This window comes from Lissotriton helveticus, chromosome 7 (assembly GCF_964261635.1).
Source record: "Lissotriton helveticus chromosome 7, aLisHel1.1, whole genome shotgun sequence".
Classification (NCBI taxonomy): domain Eukaryota; kingdom Metazoa; phylum Chordata; class Amphibia; order Caudata; family Salamandridae; genus Lissotriton; species Lissotriton helveticus.
The window spans coordinates 677812342-677828103 of NC_136068.1; the positions used below are offsets into that span (position 1 = coordinate 677812342).

At 42.4% G+C, this 15762-nt stretch overlaps 1 protein-coding gene across 1 annotated transcript in view; it reads right to left on the minus strand.

The window, feature by feature from the left end:
• Positions 1-11250: 11250 nt before the first annotated feature.
• The window catches only part of ABLIM3 (actin binding LIM protein family member 3), a 432795-nt gene continuing 428283 nt past the window's right edge, over positions 11251-15762 (minus strand). The window contains exons 22-23 of the mRNA XM_078652993.1: positions 15130-15210; positions 11251-12065 (exon numbers count right to left, since the gene is read on the minus strand). Coding sequence (XP_078509119.1) covers positions 11952-12065; positions 15130-15210 — 195 coding nt within the window. The 3' untranslated portion in view covers positions 11251-11951. The remainder of the gene's footprint in view (positions 12066-15129; positions 15211-15762) is intronic.

Genomic DNA, 15762 nt, shown 5'->3' on the forward strand with positions numbered 1-15762 from the left:
AGACTGGAAGTTTCAAAATCACTGACACATTAATCAACCCCAAATTAATTCATGGCAGTTGAAGCAGGGCAGGTGTGCTTGCTTTTTTTCAACCCCATAATTTACAGTGATAAACCAACCAGAGGGTGGCAGTGAGGATGTACCAGAGGGTGGCATGGGTGTACCAGAGGGTGGCAGTGGTGAAACAGAGGGTGCTGTGAACCTGTGATGATGAACCAGACGTAGAAACAACATAGTCGCGGCCGTTGCGAGCCGACAAGTAAGTTCGCAATTGCGAACTGGTACACAAATCCTCGCGAACCCTTGTGAACACAAAAAACACAAAAATCCACAAATTCGCGAGAGTTCGCGGATCTTGCGGATTGTGAATCCGTAAATACGTAAGTTCGCGTACCCCAGATTCGCTAAATCCGCCCATGCTTAGAGGAGGCATGTGGTCATGGCTGCAGCCATGTGGTAGGGTGAGGACCTTCGCTATGGCAGAGACTTTTCTCTTTGCAGAAGTGAACCACGCCCAAAGCGTAGGCTATTTATTTATACTCTTACGCTGGAGTTGCGTATGTTGGACCAGCCCACTCCGCTTCTGCTTCAAGGGGGGGGACAACACAGCTACATGACCGAGATATTCCCCAGAGTCTCAGATAATATGGTTGCGTCCACTGTGCAGTACACTACAGGTATCAATACTATATTTTCACATGTGAAAAGTTTTTTGTTTCTATAGTGAGTTGTGTATAGCATATCACTGGTACACTTGAGATTCTGTAAATTATTGTTGATGTGTGAATTTACTCCCTTATACATAGTTGGTTGCCACATCTCTGAGCATTCCGCTATTGTGCATTTGAGAGTATATGGTATCTTGGGAAGGTCTTTTGTCCGGTTTTGTGGTGCCTCTGAGGTAGTAGGGGGGAGGGATCCGGGGGGGTGTTTGTGGTGGTGGTGGCGCTGGGTGTTGTGATTTTGTTGGGTGTCAGAGGTGCATGATTAGTACCTCTATCACATATTTGTCTTTAAATATGAGTGTGAGTTGGGTGTAATTTACGCAGTAGATAGTCGACCTTCTTACACCAGATAAATGTTGATGTTAATTTATTACTGGTAAGTGGAGCTATCGTCTGTTTTTTTTAGTGGTTTGTGGCGATTTTGTTGGCGGAAGGAATCAATTGAAAAGTGGTGATATTTGCAGTTTTTACTAGGTTGAGATTGGGATGATAATTAAAAAAGATAGGAAAAAACAGATATTGTTATTGAACATTATAATTAAGAGTTATCGTTTAATAAACCTTTGAAATTCACTGAAAAAAACTTAGGTTTCAGGCAGGTTATAGTTAGGAATTATCATTTAAAAAACCTCAGAAATTAATTGAAAAAACATAGGTTTCAGAGGTGTTATAGTTAGCTGGACATTTCACTCATACAAAATCATTGAAATTCCTCCGTTATAGTTAGTTGTACTAACTGTAACTCGCGCGCCCGCAATCCACTGCTGATGATGTCACATATTACATCATTCATGACATGGACAGTGACATCACTGATGACATCACTAATGACATCTCAAATGACATCACGGATGACATCATCCAGCGAATGTGGTTTGGTTAGTTATTTAAATTTGTCTTTTATGTATAGCAATCTGCATTGAAGAATGAGTTGATATATAAATATCTGAATGGAGGATTTAGAAGCAGTGTGACTGATTGTTTACTTGACTAATTTATAGCGTCTCACTAAAAACTTTGGATAGTGACTAAACTGTGTGAATATCTGTATTACTTTTTCAGTTGTTATGTAAACTGCTGCACCTGTTGGTTACTAGCTATGTGAAAGTCTATATTAGTTATTGATTAGTTACCTGAATATTTGTATGGGGGAGTGAATGTGTGTGTGGTTCGGTAAGGGGTGTGTGACTGCTCAAAGATGTGTGAATAGTTGATTCAGTAGCTATATGAGGTTAAGACTACATGTTATAACAGTTGTTTGGGTGACTGAATATCTTTATGGGTATGGTGATGAGTAAATATATCTCTCAATGGTACATGTCCAACATACTAGAAAAATAAAAGGCAGTGTATGTGACATTTGTTGTATATAAATAAGTATACATAAGACTCGGTGATTGTATGAGTGACTGTATGGATAACTGTATATTTGTAATAGTGATTTTATAACACACTAAATATGAGTTACTATCTATATGAATAAATGAAGTGGTGTTTGTATAAGTGTGTAGCTGAGTAAATGCAAGTACGGTCCATTGTTTGCATAAGTGAGTAGGATGACTGCATAAGTGAATAGGATGTGTGCTGGTGTGTAAATTATATTTACACACCAATCCCCGGGGACCGCCACCTTCCCTGGGTTTTATTGTAAAAAAAGGTGCATGGGGAGTCCTGCCCCGCCACACAGCCCCGGGGAATGCCATTTCCCCAGGCTTATGTATGCTAAAGGCGGATAGGCAGCACGGGCACCGCAGCCCTGGGGACAGCCACCTCCCCAGGGCTTTTAAGATAATTATGCATGGGGGAGCTCCTGCCCCCCACACAGCCCCGGGGACCACCATCTCCCTGGGGGCTTCTTCAAAAGTGGAGGTGGGTCCCCCATCCCCTAGGGCCGGCTCCAGGAATTTCCCAGGGTGCCCACCCCTGTAACGTTGCAGTTTGCATGTCAGCAGCTCCCTGTGGGTAAAAAGCAAAGGGGGCCTTCAGGCTCCCCCCTGCCGTCCCTGACCATCTGGCCATCCCCCAGGGATGGGATCCCCAAGGCCGAAAATGGCCCGGGAAAGGGGTTGCTTAGCCCCCTCCTTAAAAATTTCTTTTTTTAAAGGAATACCCTTGCCCCGGGCTCCCCAGGGCCTCCCTCCCTTAAATAAAATCAGTGTCATCAGTGATGTCATCAGAGATGTCACTGACCATGGTATTAATGATGTAATATGTGACATCATCAGCCGTGCATTAGCTCAACTAACTATAACAGCTGAATTTCTCTGGTTTTATACAAGTGAAATGACAGCCTAACTATAACGTTCCTGTAACCTGTGTTTTTTTCAGTGAATATATATATATTTACATATTACCTGCTGGCGGTTGCCAGTAGTAGTTATAGTTAGGATGTAGCTTCCATAGGATGAGCATTTTTTGTCTTGACATGAACTATGGCGTTGTTTGACAAATCCTCATGAACTGTTCAAAACTAATTTGATGCCCAATTCATCTGCTTCCTTGAAAGATTTGTGGTGATCCTTCCAGCGGTGGCCAAGGAAAGGGGCGGGGGGGGGAGGGCAAAATGCTTGATCCCCATGTTAATTTCCATAGGAACTTTAGACACAGCTACAGCTCGAACTGCTGAAAGGAATGACACCAAATTGGGCAGGAAGGTAGATGTTGGTTAAGGGAAATACCTTTTTGTGATTTGGTGTAAATCTATTCAGTAGCTATGGAGAACTCTAAAGAAATTTCCAGTTGTATATCTGGGTATGCGCAGGGTCTGTGACCGCTCCCGATCTCACGCTGAGATCTGATTGGTTGCCAACAAACTGGGAAATGTTGGCAGGCAAAAAAAAAAGAAAGTAGGGCACAGTAGAAATACCCTGATCCCCTAGGCCTCTTGGGGTGGTCCCACAGGGACCCAGCCACCAGGGCCAAGAAAGAATAAAAAAAAAAAAAAATAGGCGGGAGTCGTGCGGGATCCTTAAATCACAAGGAAAAAAAATAAAGTTTGGGCTCCTGCGCTTTGTTATTAATTGGTCTCCGTGTGGTCCAGGTCCCTAGGGTATTGTATAAATAAAGAAGGGGAGGCACACAAGCATCCCCTCCTGGGTCTTATTATGCCCCATGGACAACCACCTCCCCGGGGCTTATTTATTTAATAATGGGGGCCACTTGGCCCCCCCAGCCCTGAGGACTGCCACCTACCTGGGCTTTAATTTGAAAAAAATGGGGGGGCAGCATAGACCTTCCGCAGACCCAGGGTCCGCCACCTCGCTGGGCTTTAATTTGAGTGCGGGGTACATACACCCCAGGTAGCCCCAGGGCCACAACCTTCCCAGTGCAAAATCAAGAAAAGAGTGTGCCCCCACACTAGAGGCTGGCCCCCTGGTGATGGTGGTCCCCGGGGCTGAAATTGGCCCAGGAAAGGGTCGGTGGTCCCCTCCCATTATTTATTTATAAGAAAAGGAAAAGGCCTGACCCCTGGGGTGGGGCTCTCAGGGCCAAAAGCAGCCGGGGCTGAAAAAAAACCAAAGGTTGCAGGGACGTTATAGTTAGGCTCAGATTTCACTTGTACAAAACCAGTGAAATTCAGCAGTTATAGTTACCTGAGCTATAACTGTAACTTACTCACCTGCAATGCACTGCTTATGACCTCACATATTACATCGCTCATGACATGGTCAGTGATATCACTGACGACCTCACAAATGATTAATTTCTGTTTATAATTCTTATTATTTTTTTGGTGTGCTCTGTTTGTATGGAAGTTGCAATTCATAGTTTTTATGAATATATTTGTATTCATTTTAAAATGTATTCATTAATTATTAATTGGTGAAACTTTTATTGATTTAATGAATTATGTGTTTAAATATATTTTATTGCAGTCATATAGTTTTGTTAATTATGTTACAGATTTTAATGTATTTATATTTTTATGTTTTGCACAATCATTTATATGTTTTAAAAACATTTTATTGATATACTTTTTTATATTAGTAAATGCTTTCCCTACTGTTGCTTGGTTTGGAGTGGGAATAGCAGATCTGACCCCTCCAAAGTTTAACGCCATCCCTACTGCTGCTCAGGTTGGACTGCAAATAGTAAATCTGACCCATAGAAAGTCCGACACATTCTCTTCTTTTGCTCAGGTGGGAGTGAGGATAATACATTTGATTTTCTTTCAAGCATGTGTTTTTTTAAATGTTTGTTTGAATGGAGTATTAATGCTAAGTTTTTATACGTATTATTTAAGGTTTATTTGGTTGCAATTAGAATTGTAAGGGCAAGCATTGCATTGCAAATATTTTCCTCCTTGTATCTAAGTTGTTTATATTTTTATTAAATGTTTATGAATATTTTTTATTATTTTTTATTTTGCTTGTTTTTGCTCTCTTGACTCACAATTCCACAAAATAAAATACTGTCCCTATTCTTCTGTCATGCTTTTTGGTGAAGTTCCTTGATAAGTTGTTTATGTGCATGTTTGTGTATGTATACACACACACATATACATATATTTAGATATGCACATATACACATATGTGGGATTGCACATAACCTATGCTGCGGGGACCGATCGGTCCTCATAGCATGGGTTAACCTTGTCCGACCCAAACACCATCTCTGTGAGGATCAGCGCATTGTTAGGACCAGTCTCCGAAGTGTGTTTCAGTACTTTTGAGCAAGTGGATGGAAAAACTAAAAGCACAGTTAGATTTGCTTCGGTCCACTTTATAACCTACCCCACTATCAAAGCACACGTGGAGTTCGAATAGTAATTACACACTTCATTACAGTCAATGGCCGGTCCTCATAATAATAGGTATGTTATGTTGTGTTTGTGTGTGTGTATATATATCCTTTGTTGGTGGCCCTAGCACATTTATCTGTGCCCTCCTAAGATTCTCTTCTAGAGTACTTCAAACCTCTCTAGAGGTCAACAAATGGGTGAAAAAGTAATGGCCATAAAGGTTTGACCTCTCGCCTGACCTTGCCAACAAGGCCACCAACGATGATGCTGTTTGCCTTATGAATCTGCCGTCCCCAACTGCCCTAGAGACGCATAGCTCTCGCCTCAAGAAATGAGCATCTGCCAGGCGGCCTCGACGCTGATTCTCAAAAGAGCCAGGGACAGTAGACTCTTCATTAAGCCCTTTGATCAGTGATGACATCACAGTGCAGACCTCCTGGTACCACTTTTATCTCCGGAGCATCCTCCTATTTCCTTCTTCGGGGTTTCAGAAGGGCAAGGACTTTCAGCTACAGACGCAAACTGGACTCTTGCAGTCCTTTTAATTTTACATCCTTCATGACCCTTGAGACCAGGGCTAGGACGAACAGTGCATGGGGTACCAAAGTGCAAGGTAGGAGTAGCATTCACTACCCCCGGTATCCTAGTTGACGTCCATTTCATGCGGTGCGATTTTACGCCACCGCCATTGGTCTCTTTTAAACTTAAAATGATGAAGACTCTAACTCTGCAGATGGTTAAAAGTTGTCAGAAGTGTTCCTTGATTTTGCCAAAATGTAGCCTTTTGTTTCTATTTTTCAATCAATAACCATCCCTACATTAAAATCAGGGCTCACTGGTGTTGCACAACATAGCTCACTGGTGTTGCACAACATATTTTCATAGATCCCCACATACATGTGCTAGAAAGACTTCTGCTATTCTGCCAGTATTCGATTTACAGTGTTTGTTACAATCTATACCACTTTTGAAGTAAATACATATATCCTTCAGTTACCCCCACACACAGAGACACACACTCCTTTGTGCTCTCAGAGCACCATCCACTACCCGTCTGTGGGGCAGCACTTGATGTGGGAGGGCCTCTCTGTTATCCATGGCCATTACTTCTAAATTAAAGCAGCAGCTGTTCGCACGTATCAGGAGCAGGAAATCAGCACCGGAATTAAATGCGACTAACACAATGGGACAGGAAGCAGGAAACACAACTGTGATATTTTTTGGCAGGCGTAAAGCCGGGCTAAAGCACTCCACTCCCCTTTTGCGGCCATTGAAGTGAAATGTGCTTCATTGTTGAAACCAATTTTCTTTTTGTAGAAGAATTCACAATGCCCAAGTCTACCTATTATCACCAAGACCACACACTTCTTTGTTCCATGAATGGGATAGCATGGGAACTGTTAACATTTTGTGATCTTGCATGCTGGCAGATTTATTGTGGACAGTATCAATAATTACAGTGGACTTTCGGCTAGCGCAATGCTTACCATATGCTGCGTTCTTGACGATCTTAAATGCATACTTCTCATTAGATGTAATGTCTTCATTTTCATGGATTTGTCCCTCACTTGAAGCATGGCTACCTTACCATCTTTTTGAATGGATGACTTGTATCCTTCCACAGCTCCCATTCAGAAAACTATTTTTGTCTTTATCTGACAGCACACCATGGGTTAGGAGTGCATGTGTTTTCTTCCTCCATGGTTTGTTACATTTCCGCCTCAAATCTCCACCCCATGTTGCCCAGCCCCCCACGTACACTTGTCATTTGCTTCCCACTCTTCTCCAAGCCCAGTTTTTGCGTTCTTTCTCTAACCACCTTCCCTACCCACTCAGTTTCTTAGTTGCTCCTCCCCTTTGCTCTTGCTGTTCGATAGCGCTTACATTCCCCATGCTTGCTCTACCCTTCCTTTCCTGCTCTTCATAGTAGCGTCCTTTTAAATGTTTTATCTTGTAGAGCCTAGCAATGGTAATTCTGTGCTGGGCTGGCTCTTTCTTAAAATGTGCTTTCATTGATGTTTTAATCCTTTTTTTTTTTTATTTAGGGCCCCATTAGGATTGCGGGCAGACTTCAGTGCTGCCAGGGGGGCAGCGGTCCCGCACCGCCAATTAGGATGCGATGCCACCCTGGCGGTCGCATCCCACATCTTTTACATTGCAGCGGGTGCTGCTGTAAGCAGCACCCGCTGCACTGCCAAAGAGGCATGTTGTGCATTGCCATGCACAACGTGACAGGCACTGCGCGGTGCCTGCCACCTTGAGCATGGCAATGTAGGGGGGGTACCATAGGCATCACCGCCATGGGAAGGCCTGAACCGCCAGGCATCATAATTAGGATGGATGTGGCTTCCAGGCACCGCCACCATATTGTACCCGAGTTCCACCCGGCCGGCAATCGTGACGATTGCCGACCAGCGGAAAAGCGTCAGACGGACTTTCCCTCTGCCACGGTACCCCCCCACTGTGGTAATATGGCGAGGGGTAAATGTGGTTGTGATGGCGGGCGGATCGATCTGCCCGCCATCATAATCAACCCCATTACTTCTCCAAGATAGGCATTCACCCTCTTAGAACAATAAATACACATTAAAAAAATATTGGCTGTGTTATGCGGTTCGCGAGCATATGTGTGGTGATGCAGGTGCACATATATCATCACACTCGGCTGCTGCAGTGTCATGACGGCTCACCTTCGCCCAAAGGGTTTATCCTTCCCTGTGAACAAGGAAACTCGAGTTTTATGGATGGAAAGGCCTCACCAGCTTATTTGTGGAGCTCTTCATCATTGGCTGGTCAGCCCCACCGTGTTAGAACAGTGCCTTTGTACAAGGGAACCCAGAATAAAGTTATTCTGGTTAAGTCCATCCTGAGTGTGTAATCATGTACTATGGTAAGACCAGGTCTTACTTCTAACCGTCACATTCACGTCTCATACCCTGTCGCCTCAAGGGTCCAAGGTGGGACCTGTACCTTGATGAATGTGTGACTACAGGAGTGGTACCGGAGACGTTGATGGGACAATTAGAGGTAAGACCTATTCCTACCTTAGTGCATGATTACGCATGCAGGGTGGACTGTAGAGGTACTGTTCAATGCCCTGAAGAAGGACGTGGACCCTCCCTCCGGGTTTTTTATCAATGGAGGAAAATGGATCTGTTGTGACATTGAATCGTAAAAACACCCAGGTTCAACACTTTTTAACCCTGCTCTGTGTACCCTCTGAAAAAAGGGAATGCTCTGGGTTTACACAGAGGAGATTTTAATATGATATCTGGACCCATTGATTAACCAGAATTACTTTATACTGAGCTCTTTTATACAAAGTTTGAGACCACCGTATTGCCACTATCCTAACACAGTATGGCAGACCAGTCGATGGTGAAGCATGTCACGAATAAGTAAGGCCTTTCCATCCACAAAACTTGGGGTTCTTTGTTTACAGGGGAAAGGAATACCCTTTGGTCGAAGGTGAGCCAAATGACTAGCTACCATACCGGGTTTGAGTATATTGTCCGTTGTGGAGTCAGTAGGGAAGTTGTTTATCTACTATGCCTCTAGTTTGTGGATCAGTAGTGCCATGATGCACATGAACAAAGCGAAATACGCATGCATGCATACACATCATTGGGATATTTTTATTTTTATTTGTTTTGCCAGTGCTTTTCATCATTGGTACTCATGCTTTTTTCTTTTGCCAATGCGGACTTCATCTGTAAAAAACATTAACAAAGCCAATAAGTCGGTATAGGCAAACCAAAAGGCGAGACCTATTGGCATTGCTCATTATTGTTACCATCCTGGCTCCTACTCTCTAAGCATTATCTGCCAAGGTAACTGGGTAGTGTGCTAAAGATAACAGTGGTTACCACCTCCGCCTGCGTGATGGTCTCATTTGTTTGTCAGCCCATCCAACAGACAATTGCCCACATTTTCCAGTACAGGTGGGGCACAGTTTTGCATCGTTGTTGCACCCTACTGTGCATCCAACCTTCATTAGTGGCACTGTTCATGTTACTGACTATATATACATGCAGCAGACCTCGCCATCAAATACCATGCACGCTCGGAGGCTCCACAATTCAGGGTACCTTTTCAGGTTGCATTCTATGGACTAGCACTTTGCCAGTTTATTTTCATCAGGTTACAATTCAATAATGTACAATCGACATGAATGTTTATAATTATTGCATATACATACTGTATATAGACTATTGTGTACACTTTAGCTTGTATACGTCTAACTGGCTTTTCCAACCCATAGTTGGTGAAGTTAATGTTTGGTGTCTTCTACACAATACGGGGAGTATCGTTATGTTTTGCAGGCATTGTGGCTTGCTATAATGTATTGCAGTGCTCATATAATTTATTGTTTTAGGTTAAGGGGTGCTCATTCCGGATGTATGACGTTTCAACGCATGCTTTTACAACGCATGCCATTACGACGCAGGTTTTACAACGCAAGTCGTTACAACGACTTGCGTTGGGGGGCGCTGGATAGTGAATAGTTTAATTTACTATTCCAACTCCAGTCCCCGTGAATAGTAGGGAAGGTGTTGGATAGTAATTAAACTATTCCCTATCCTAGAGCGCCCCCCAGCGCAATGCATTGTAATAACTTGCGTTATAAAAGTTGCGTCGTAATGGTAGTGCGTTGTAAAAGTTGCGTAGTAAAGGATGTCCCCGCTCATTCCTTTCTGCAAGTTTCTGCCCAAACTGCTGCCCACTTGCTCTGTTCTCTTTTAGGCCTGGCTGCATTTACCTTATTTTGAGGATCCCTATAGCCTTTCAAACTCAATCGGAAGACATTAAAGATCTAGCAATTGATTTAGGGGATGCAGAGACCTCCCAAGGTCAGCTGGGCACAGATAGGAGCAGTAATGGGAACACTCCTGGTTCCCTAAAACAATTCAATTGGTTACTTCACAGCACCAGCCATCTGCCCATCATGGCAAACATCTCCGACAACATTTCTAGTTGTTACTTTCACATCACTATAAACTTGTCCCAGAGTTTTGGGGCATTATATGGGAAACTTTGTTGTGTAGTTTATTGTGACCAAATTCCCCAGAGACACCAGACTTCTTTTTGGAATTTTGGAATTTAACAGGTCTGTAATCTTACCTGCAAACAAATAATTTCCAGAAATATTTATATGGATACTAAAAGGAAAAAATGTCTAGTAACCCAATTGCCAGACAGTTCATCTATGGTCAGATGAAGGCCCTCTCAAGTCGGCGAATTTGAACAACTCCTCCCTTTACAAAGCTGGTAAATGTATCCCAAACTTTACCATAGACGAAGTTTCACTTCACAGAGATGTGCAGACCGTCTTTGGAGTAATCCCGGCTTTTATCCACTCCATTTTCTCTAGTGTATTCAGAGAATTCCCGTTGCTGTCATTCCTAATTTGCGGCATTCTCGTCCTGTTCCTGCTTCTCCACAATGGATGCTCCTTTTCTGGGAGCTCTGGAACTAGTATCATTTCAACGCTACCCCAAGCGCTTGTATCATATCTTTGGAATGCGAAGTTTCACTTCACACACTTTTGGTTGCAGCTGAGTGTTTCACTCAAGATTTACAGGACTTCAAGCTGCAAGGAATGTTACCCCCTTGTGTCACTCATGGCTACACAAGCTCTGATTGGAAGTAGGGATTAGAAGAGGCGGTGCTCAGCAGCCACACATTCCTTTCCACACTGCTGAAAATCTACGAAAATCTATGGTTCATAAACACTGTAAATGTATGCAAGTGAAATTAATTAAATTTTTTAGAGGAAACCAGACAATGAGCAGAAAAAACCTTTAATGTAATATCCAGGCAAACTCCCTCACCCACCTTGCTGCATATCACATGCCCAAACTTTATTTAGATCCACAGATTGTAATATAAGCTCGTATGTCTAAAACTGACGCAATAGTCAGTGAACCTCTTCAGGAATAACCTTTAAAACTATGCAATAATCTTTCTACTAACCTCACAAAAACAATCAGCATACTTATTAACACTCTTTTTCTGATACTGAGCATGATAAATGTACAACAACTTTGGTGTCAGTGCTATCTATATGACAGTAGATTTTACTTTTATCAAGCTCCTGTTGTACATTATTGAAGGATAATGTCCTCAGGCAGATCATGACAAAACCAGAGTGGTCGGAACATGTTGCTACTGCAGTCGTCAATCCAGCTGATTTTGGGTACAATCAAGGCAATTTGTCAGAAGTAGGTGCACCAAGACACAACTTTGTGCCCGCCAAAAATGAAAAGAAAAAAACAAAAGCATTTAGAAAAAGAATATCATAAAAATACCATTAAGGCTCAAATATAGCCTGCACTGCTCAAAACAGCATCTTCTCAAGGCCAGATCAAATTTGATATGATACAATATATATAGAGATAGTTGTACAGTGGTTCAATATTTATATATATATATAATATATATATTTATAAAGCGATGTGTAGACTTCTGGTTAGGTGATTTGCTTCCTAAAACAGACGTGCTTGCTTCTTCATTTCATTCCGTTTCCAGAGGGCCAGCCTGTCGAAATCTGTGATGGTCATTCCAAAGACTTGATAAAACTCTTCTGCAGACAAGTGCCGCTTGAAAGTGAACAGGACAAGTGTTAAATCAGACAGCTGGCTTTTTTGTTTTTTTACTGCAGTAGTTTGCTTACATTCCTGTCTATTAATAAAGACTGTTAAACAGCTTCACATATAAGCCTCGCTTTTTTCCCACCTGACATTCTGTGTGAACTTAAGCAAAACGATTTATATGTGAGAATTACCTATAATGCATGTTTGAAGTACTTAGAAGCCTTATCATTGTATGGCCTTAGCGCGTGATCTCGGTAACAAAATTTGCAGCAAGGATGGACTCCTCGACTACAGAAAAACTACATTCCCAATTGTAGTTGCACAAACATTGCACAAATACAGTATCCTGCAACACAGCAGTGATAAAAAGAAATATCAATATCTTTCATCACTGACAGGCAATTTTCTATCTATATGACAATTATGGATCTGGTGTCAAATTAAAAAGGTCGTTTAGGAGTCTGGTTCTTTCTTTAACATAGGTTAAGAAAATGTTTATAATTTTCTGAAAGTTGACAATTTTGTGAAAATGTCTATATTTACACAAACAATCCAAACATTTTGAAACCTCCTAAATTACATTGTTGATAACTTTTAAAAAGGTGAGAGTAAATCGTGAAAACTATACTTTTTTAACCAGTAATATCAACTTGTAAAAGTTAGGAAAGTTTATTTAACTTGGTTATAAGCAAAGGTCACTATAAATAATGAAATTGTCAAACTGTTATACCAGCTAGCACAACATTTGCATATGTTCTAAGGAACATTTAGGAGTTAAAAATGCATCATCGTCAATTGAAAGGTTATAAAAGCAATTCAGGATTTTTGGCATATTCTGATCAAAAATGAAAAATGCCACATTTGTACATAAATTAAATCTTTAGTAGAAAAAGCTGCAGAAATCCCTAATGTAGGAAATTAACATTTATCATAAATACACCCATTATTACTGTGCCAAAAAGTGGTCAAAACTTTACAGGGCAGATTTACAAACCCTGTGCGCAACTTTTGCGCCTCCCTTGCATCACTTCTGTGACGCAGCGGTGGCATAAAGCTAGCGCCATGCTGTGATGGATTTACAACGTGACGCATCTAGGGAGATGTGTCACGTTGTAAAGCCCTGCGCCACATGAAACCTGCGTCAGGTTACATGTGGGCGTTCCAGCGCAGGGTGGGCGTTCCGGCGCAGGAATGCCTCAGAAAAGTGCCTGAGTGAAATCTACAAGATTTCACTCAGTCACTTTTCTGACACTGCTACGTCAAAACCTTGCGCCTGCTTTAAGCAGGCATAAGGGTTGACGCACCACCTTGTGTATGGGCAGGCCACGAGCATTGCTGGAGTTGCGTCGCACTTGCGACACGACTCCAGCAATGCGCCACCCTTCCGACGGGAGATGCATCACGCATCTGTCTATCCTTGCGCCATGCTGCAACGCATTGTAAATGCGGCGCATCTGTGGTGGTGCAAGGGTAAACTTGCATGACGCATCTTATTTGGTGCATCTCTACTGATTTGCAGGGATGCGCCAGTCATCATAATTCTGCCCCTACATTTCTTGGTGGCATATTTTGCCCCCTTATATTTAATGCCTCTTGAGCCTGTGTGAAAGTGTCAGCTGGGTCACCCAGATACAGAATAACCTTTGTAAATTGATATTGAGCAAAGTCCTCAAAGTTTACCCTGACAAGACTGAATTATTTCTGCTTTGCCCTCTGCACCATACTAAATTTGATCACAAATGGCTCTCTGAACTTTAAAAGATTAACGTCATACCTTCTCTTGCCTCTGAAGTTAAAACCTTTGACATCTGGTTAGACCAACATCTCTCCATGTCCTCACACATTGAGTACATGATAAAATCTGTAAGAGCTTTTCTCTATTCTTGGAAAAAATAATACCCCTGCTCCAAAACAAAGACTTCCGTCTGGTCATCCCATCTCTTATCACAACCTGACCAGGGAAATTCCATTCTGACATGTATCAACAAACCTACCCTAGCGCCCTTCACGCCTTGATGGACCCCGCTTCCAGACTAGTCTCTGGTAGAAAGAGGTTTGACCACATCAGCCCAATCTATCCTGAATTACACTTAATCCTCACCAATGCAAGAATGAAATTCAATATTATCTGCATCATGTTCAATGCCACCTGCCATCAAAATCTAGACTTTCTATATATACTCTCCTTTAAAAACCTCAGGTGCAGAAAGGGTTTTCACCCTTGAATGCAAGAAGTTACACAAAGACTCTGTTAAAACATGGACTTTCTGCAAAAAATAAAAACCCTTGCAATGTAAATGCTATCCTGTATATTTTTTTTATCTTGTGCATACTCTATCCCCGTCCTGTATCCTTTATTCTTTTCGTGCCTCACCACCTTCCTCATCAACCTCTTTTTCACATTTCCTCCTATAGGCCAATCCCCCTCAACCCCTCATTTCCATCTTCTCTTTATGATCATCCCTCACCTTGCCTGCACCTGTCCCACTATTCACTATCCTTACATTTTATTTCTGTCGTGTGCTGTATCCTCTCCTGTTTTGTCCCTTCTTTGGTCTTTTACTTCCTCTCCTCTGTCCTCCAGACCTCTCAAACTTCTCCCCTTTTTTCTACTGTGAGATCCTGCATTTTCACGTTTCCACTTTGAACCCATCTGCTTGTTCTCTTGCACTCCTCTGCTCTACCTCTTTGCTCCCTTTTGGAACACTGTGTGTTATTTGGTAGCATCTATTTGTTTAGTGTTTCTTTAAATTCATTGTAAAGTAGTCTCTGCCTCTACGATGTTGTTTTACTTGAAAAGTGCACTGACACTCCGCCAGGGTTGATTTGCACTAATTAAACATATGGAGTAAATGATGAAATTAAGAGATACACGATCCCTACCTTTGAGCCAGAGGTCAGCCTATATTTAATGTTATCCGGCAGAAAATACCTTCAAGTACAGGTCTGAGACTAGATTGCCACATTTGTGATAGTGTGTTCATCAGGTATTCTTAAGTTTAGGTACACCAGTCATATGTTTTGAATAGTGATAGCACATCGCTCCAGACTGGTCTTGGTGTCCACTTACCTCTAATCGAGTTCGGTCTGCATCTTTTGGCAATCGAGTCCTCCCTCTCGTAGTCACCATGAGAAGTTCATAGGGGTAAATCTGCAGAGGGAAGGGGAGAGAGGTCATTTACAGATAGAAGATAAGAAAACTCCAGTTCCAGGGCTCTTCCACATATACATACACAAATTGGGGGAATCCTGATATACTTCAATATAGGGTCTCATCTGGGCAACATCTCATGGGCCGAGAGTAGGGTCACCCTTGGAAAATGGATGAAAGCCAAAAATGTCATTGGTATGATTCATAATAAAGTCCTGGTTACAAGTCGGGTAGAGTGGGATCCGCCTGGTCACAGGTGGCCCAGAGTTCCTGCTCGCGGGCTTGATTTTACCAGGCAGAGACACCTAAGTCTGAGTAGAGTCAGCGTGCAAACCTTGCACACCCCTACTCGCCTGCAGTAGCCTCCGCTGACCACAGACATCCTCCCCGCAATTTGCAGCAGGCCCTCACTCCACATTCCTAACATAAATTATGAAGAGCCACAGTACTAGTGAACACTCATTCATAAATGTATTACTACAATGCAAACGCCAAATTCCATTTGAATAAATATTACAGTGAAATTGGCATGCAGAACCTCTGCTTACTTCC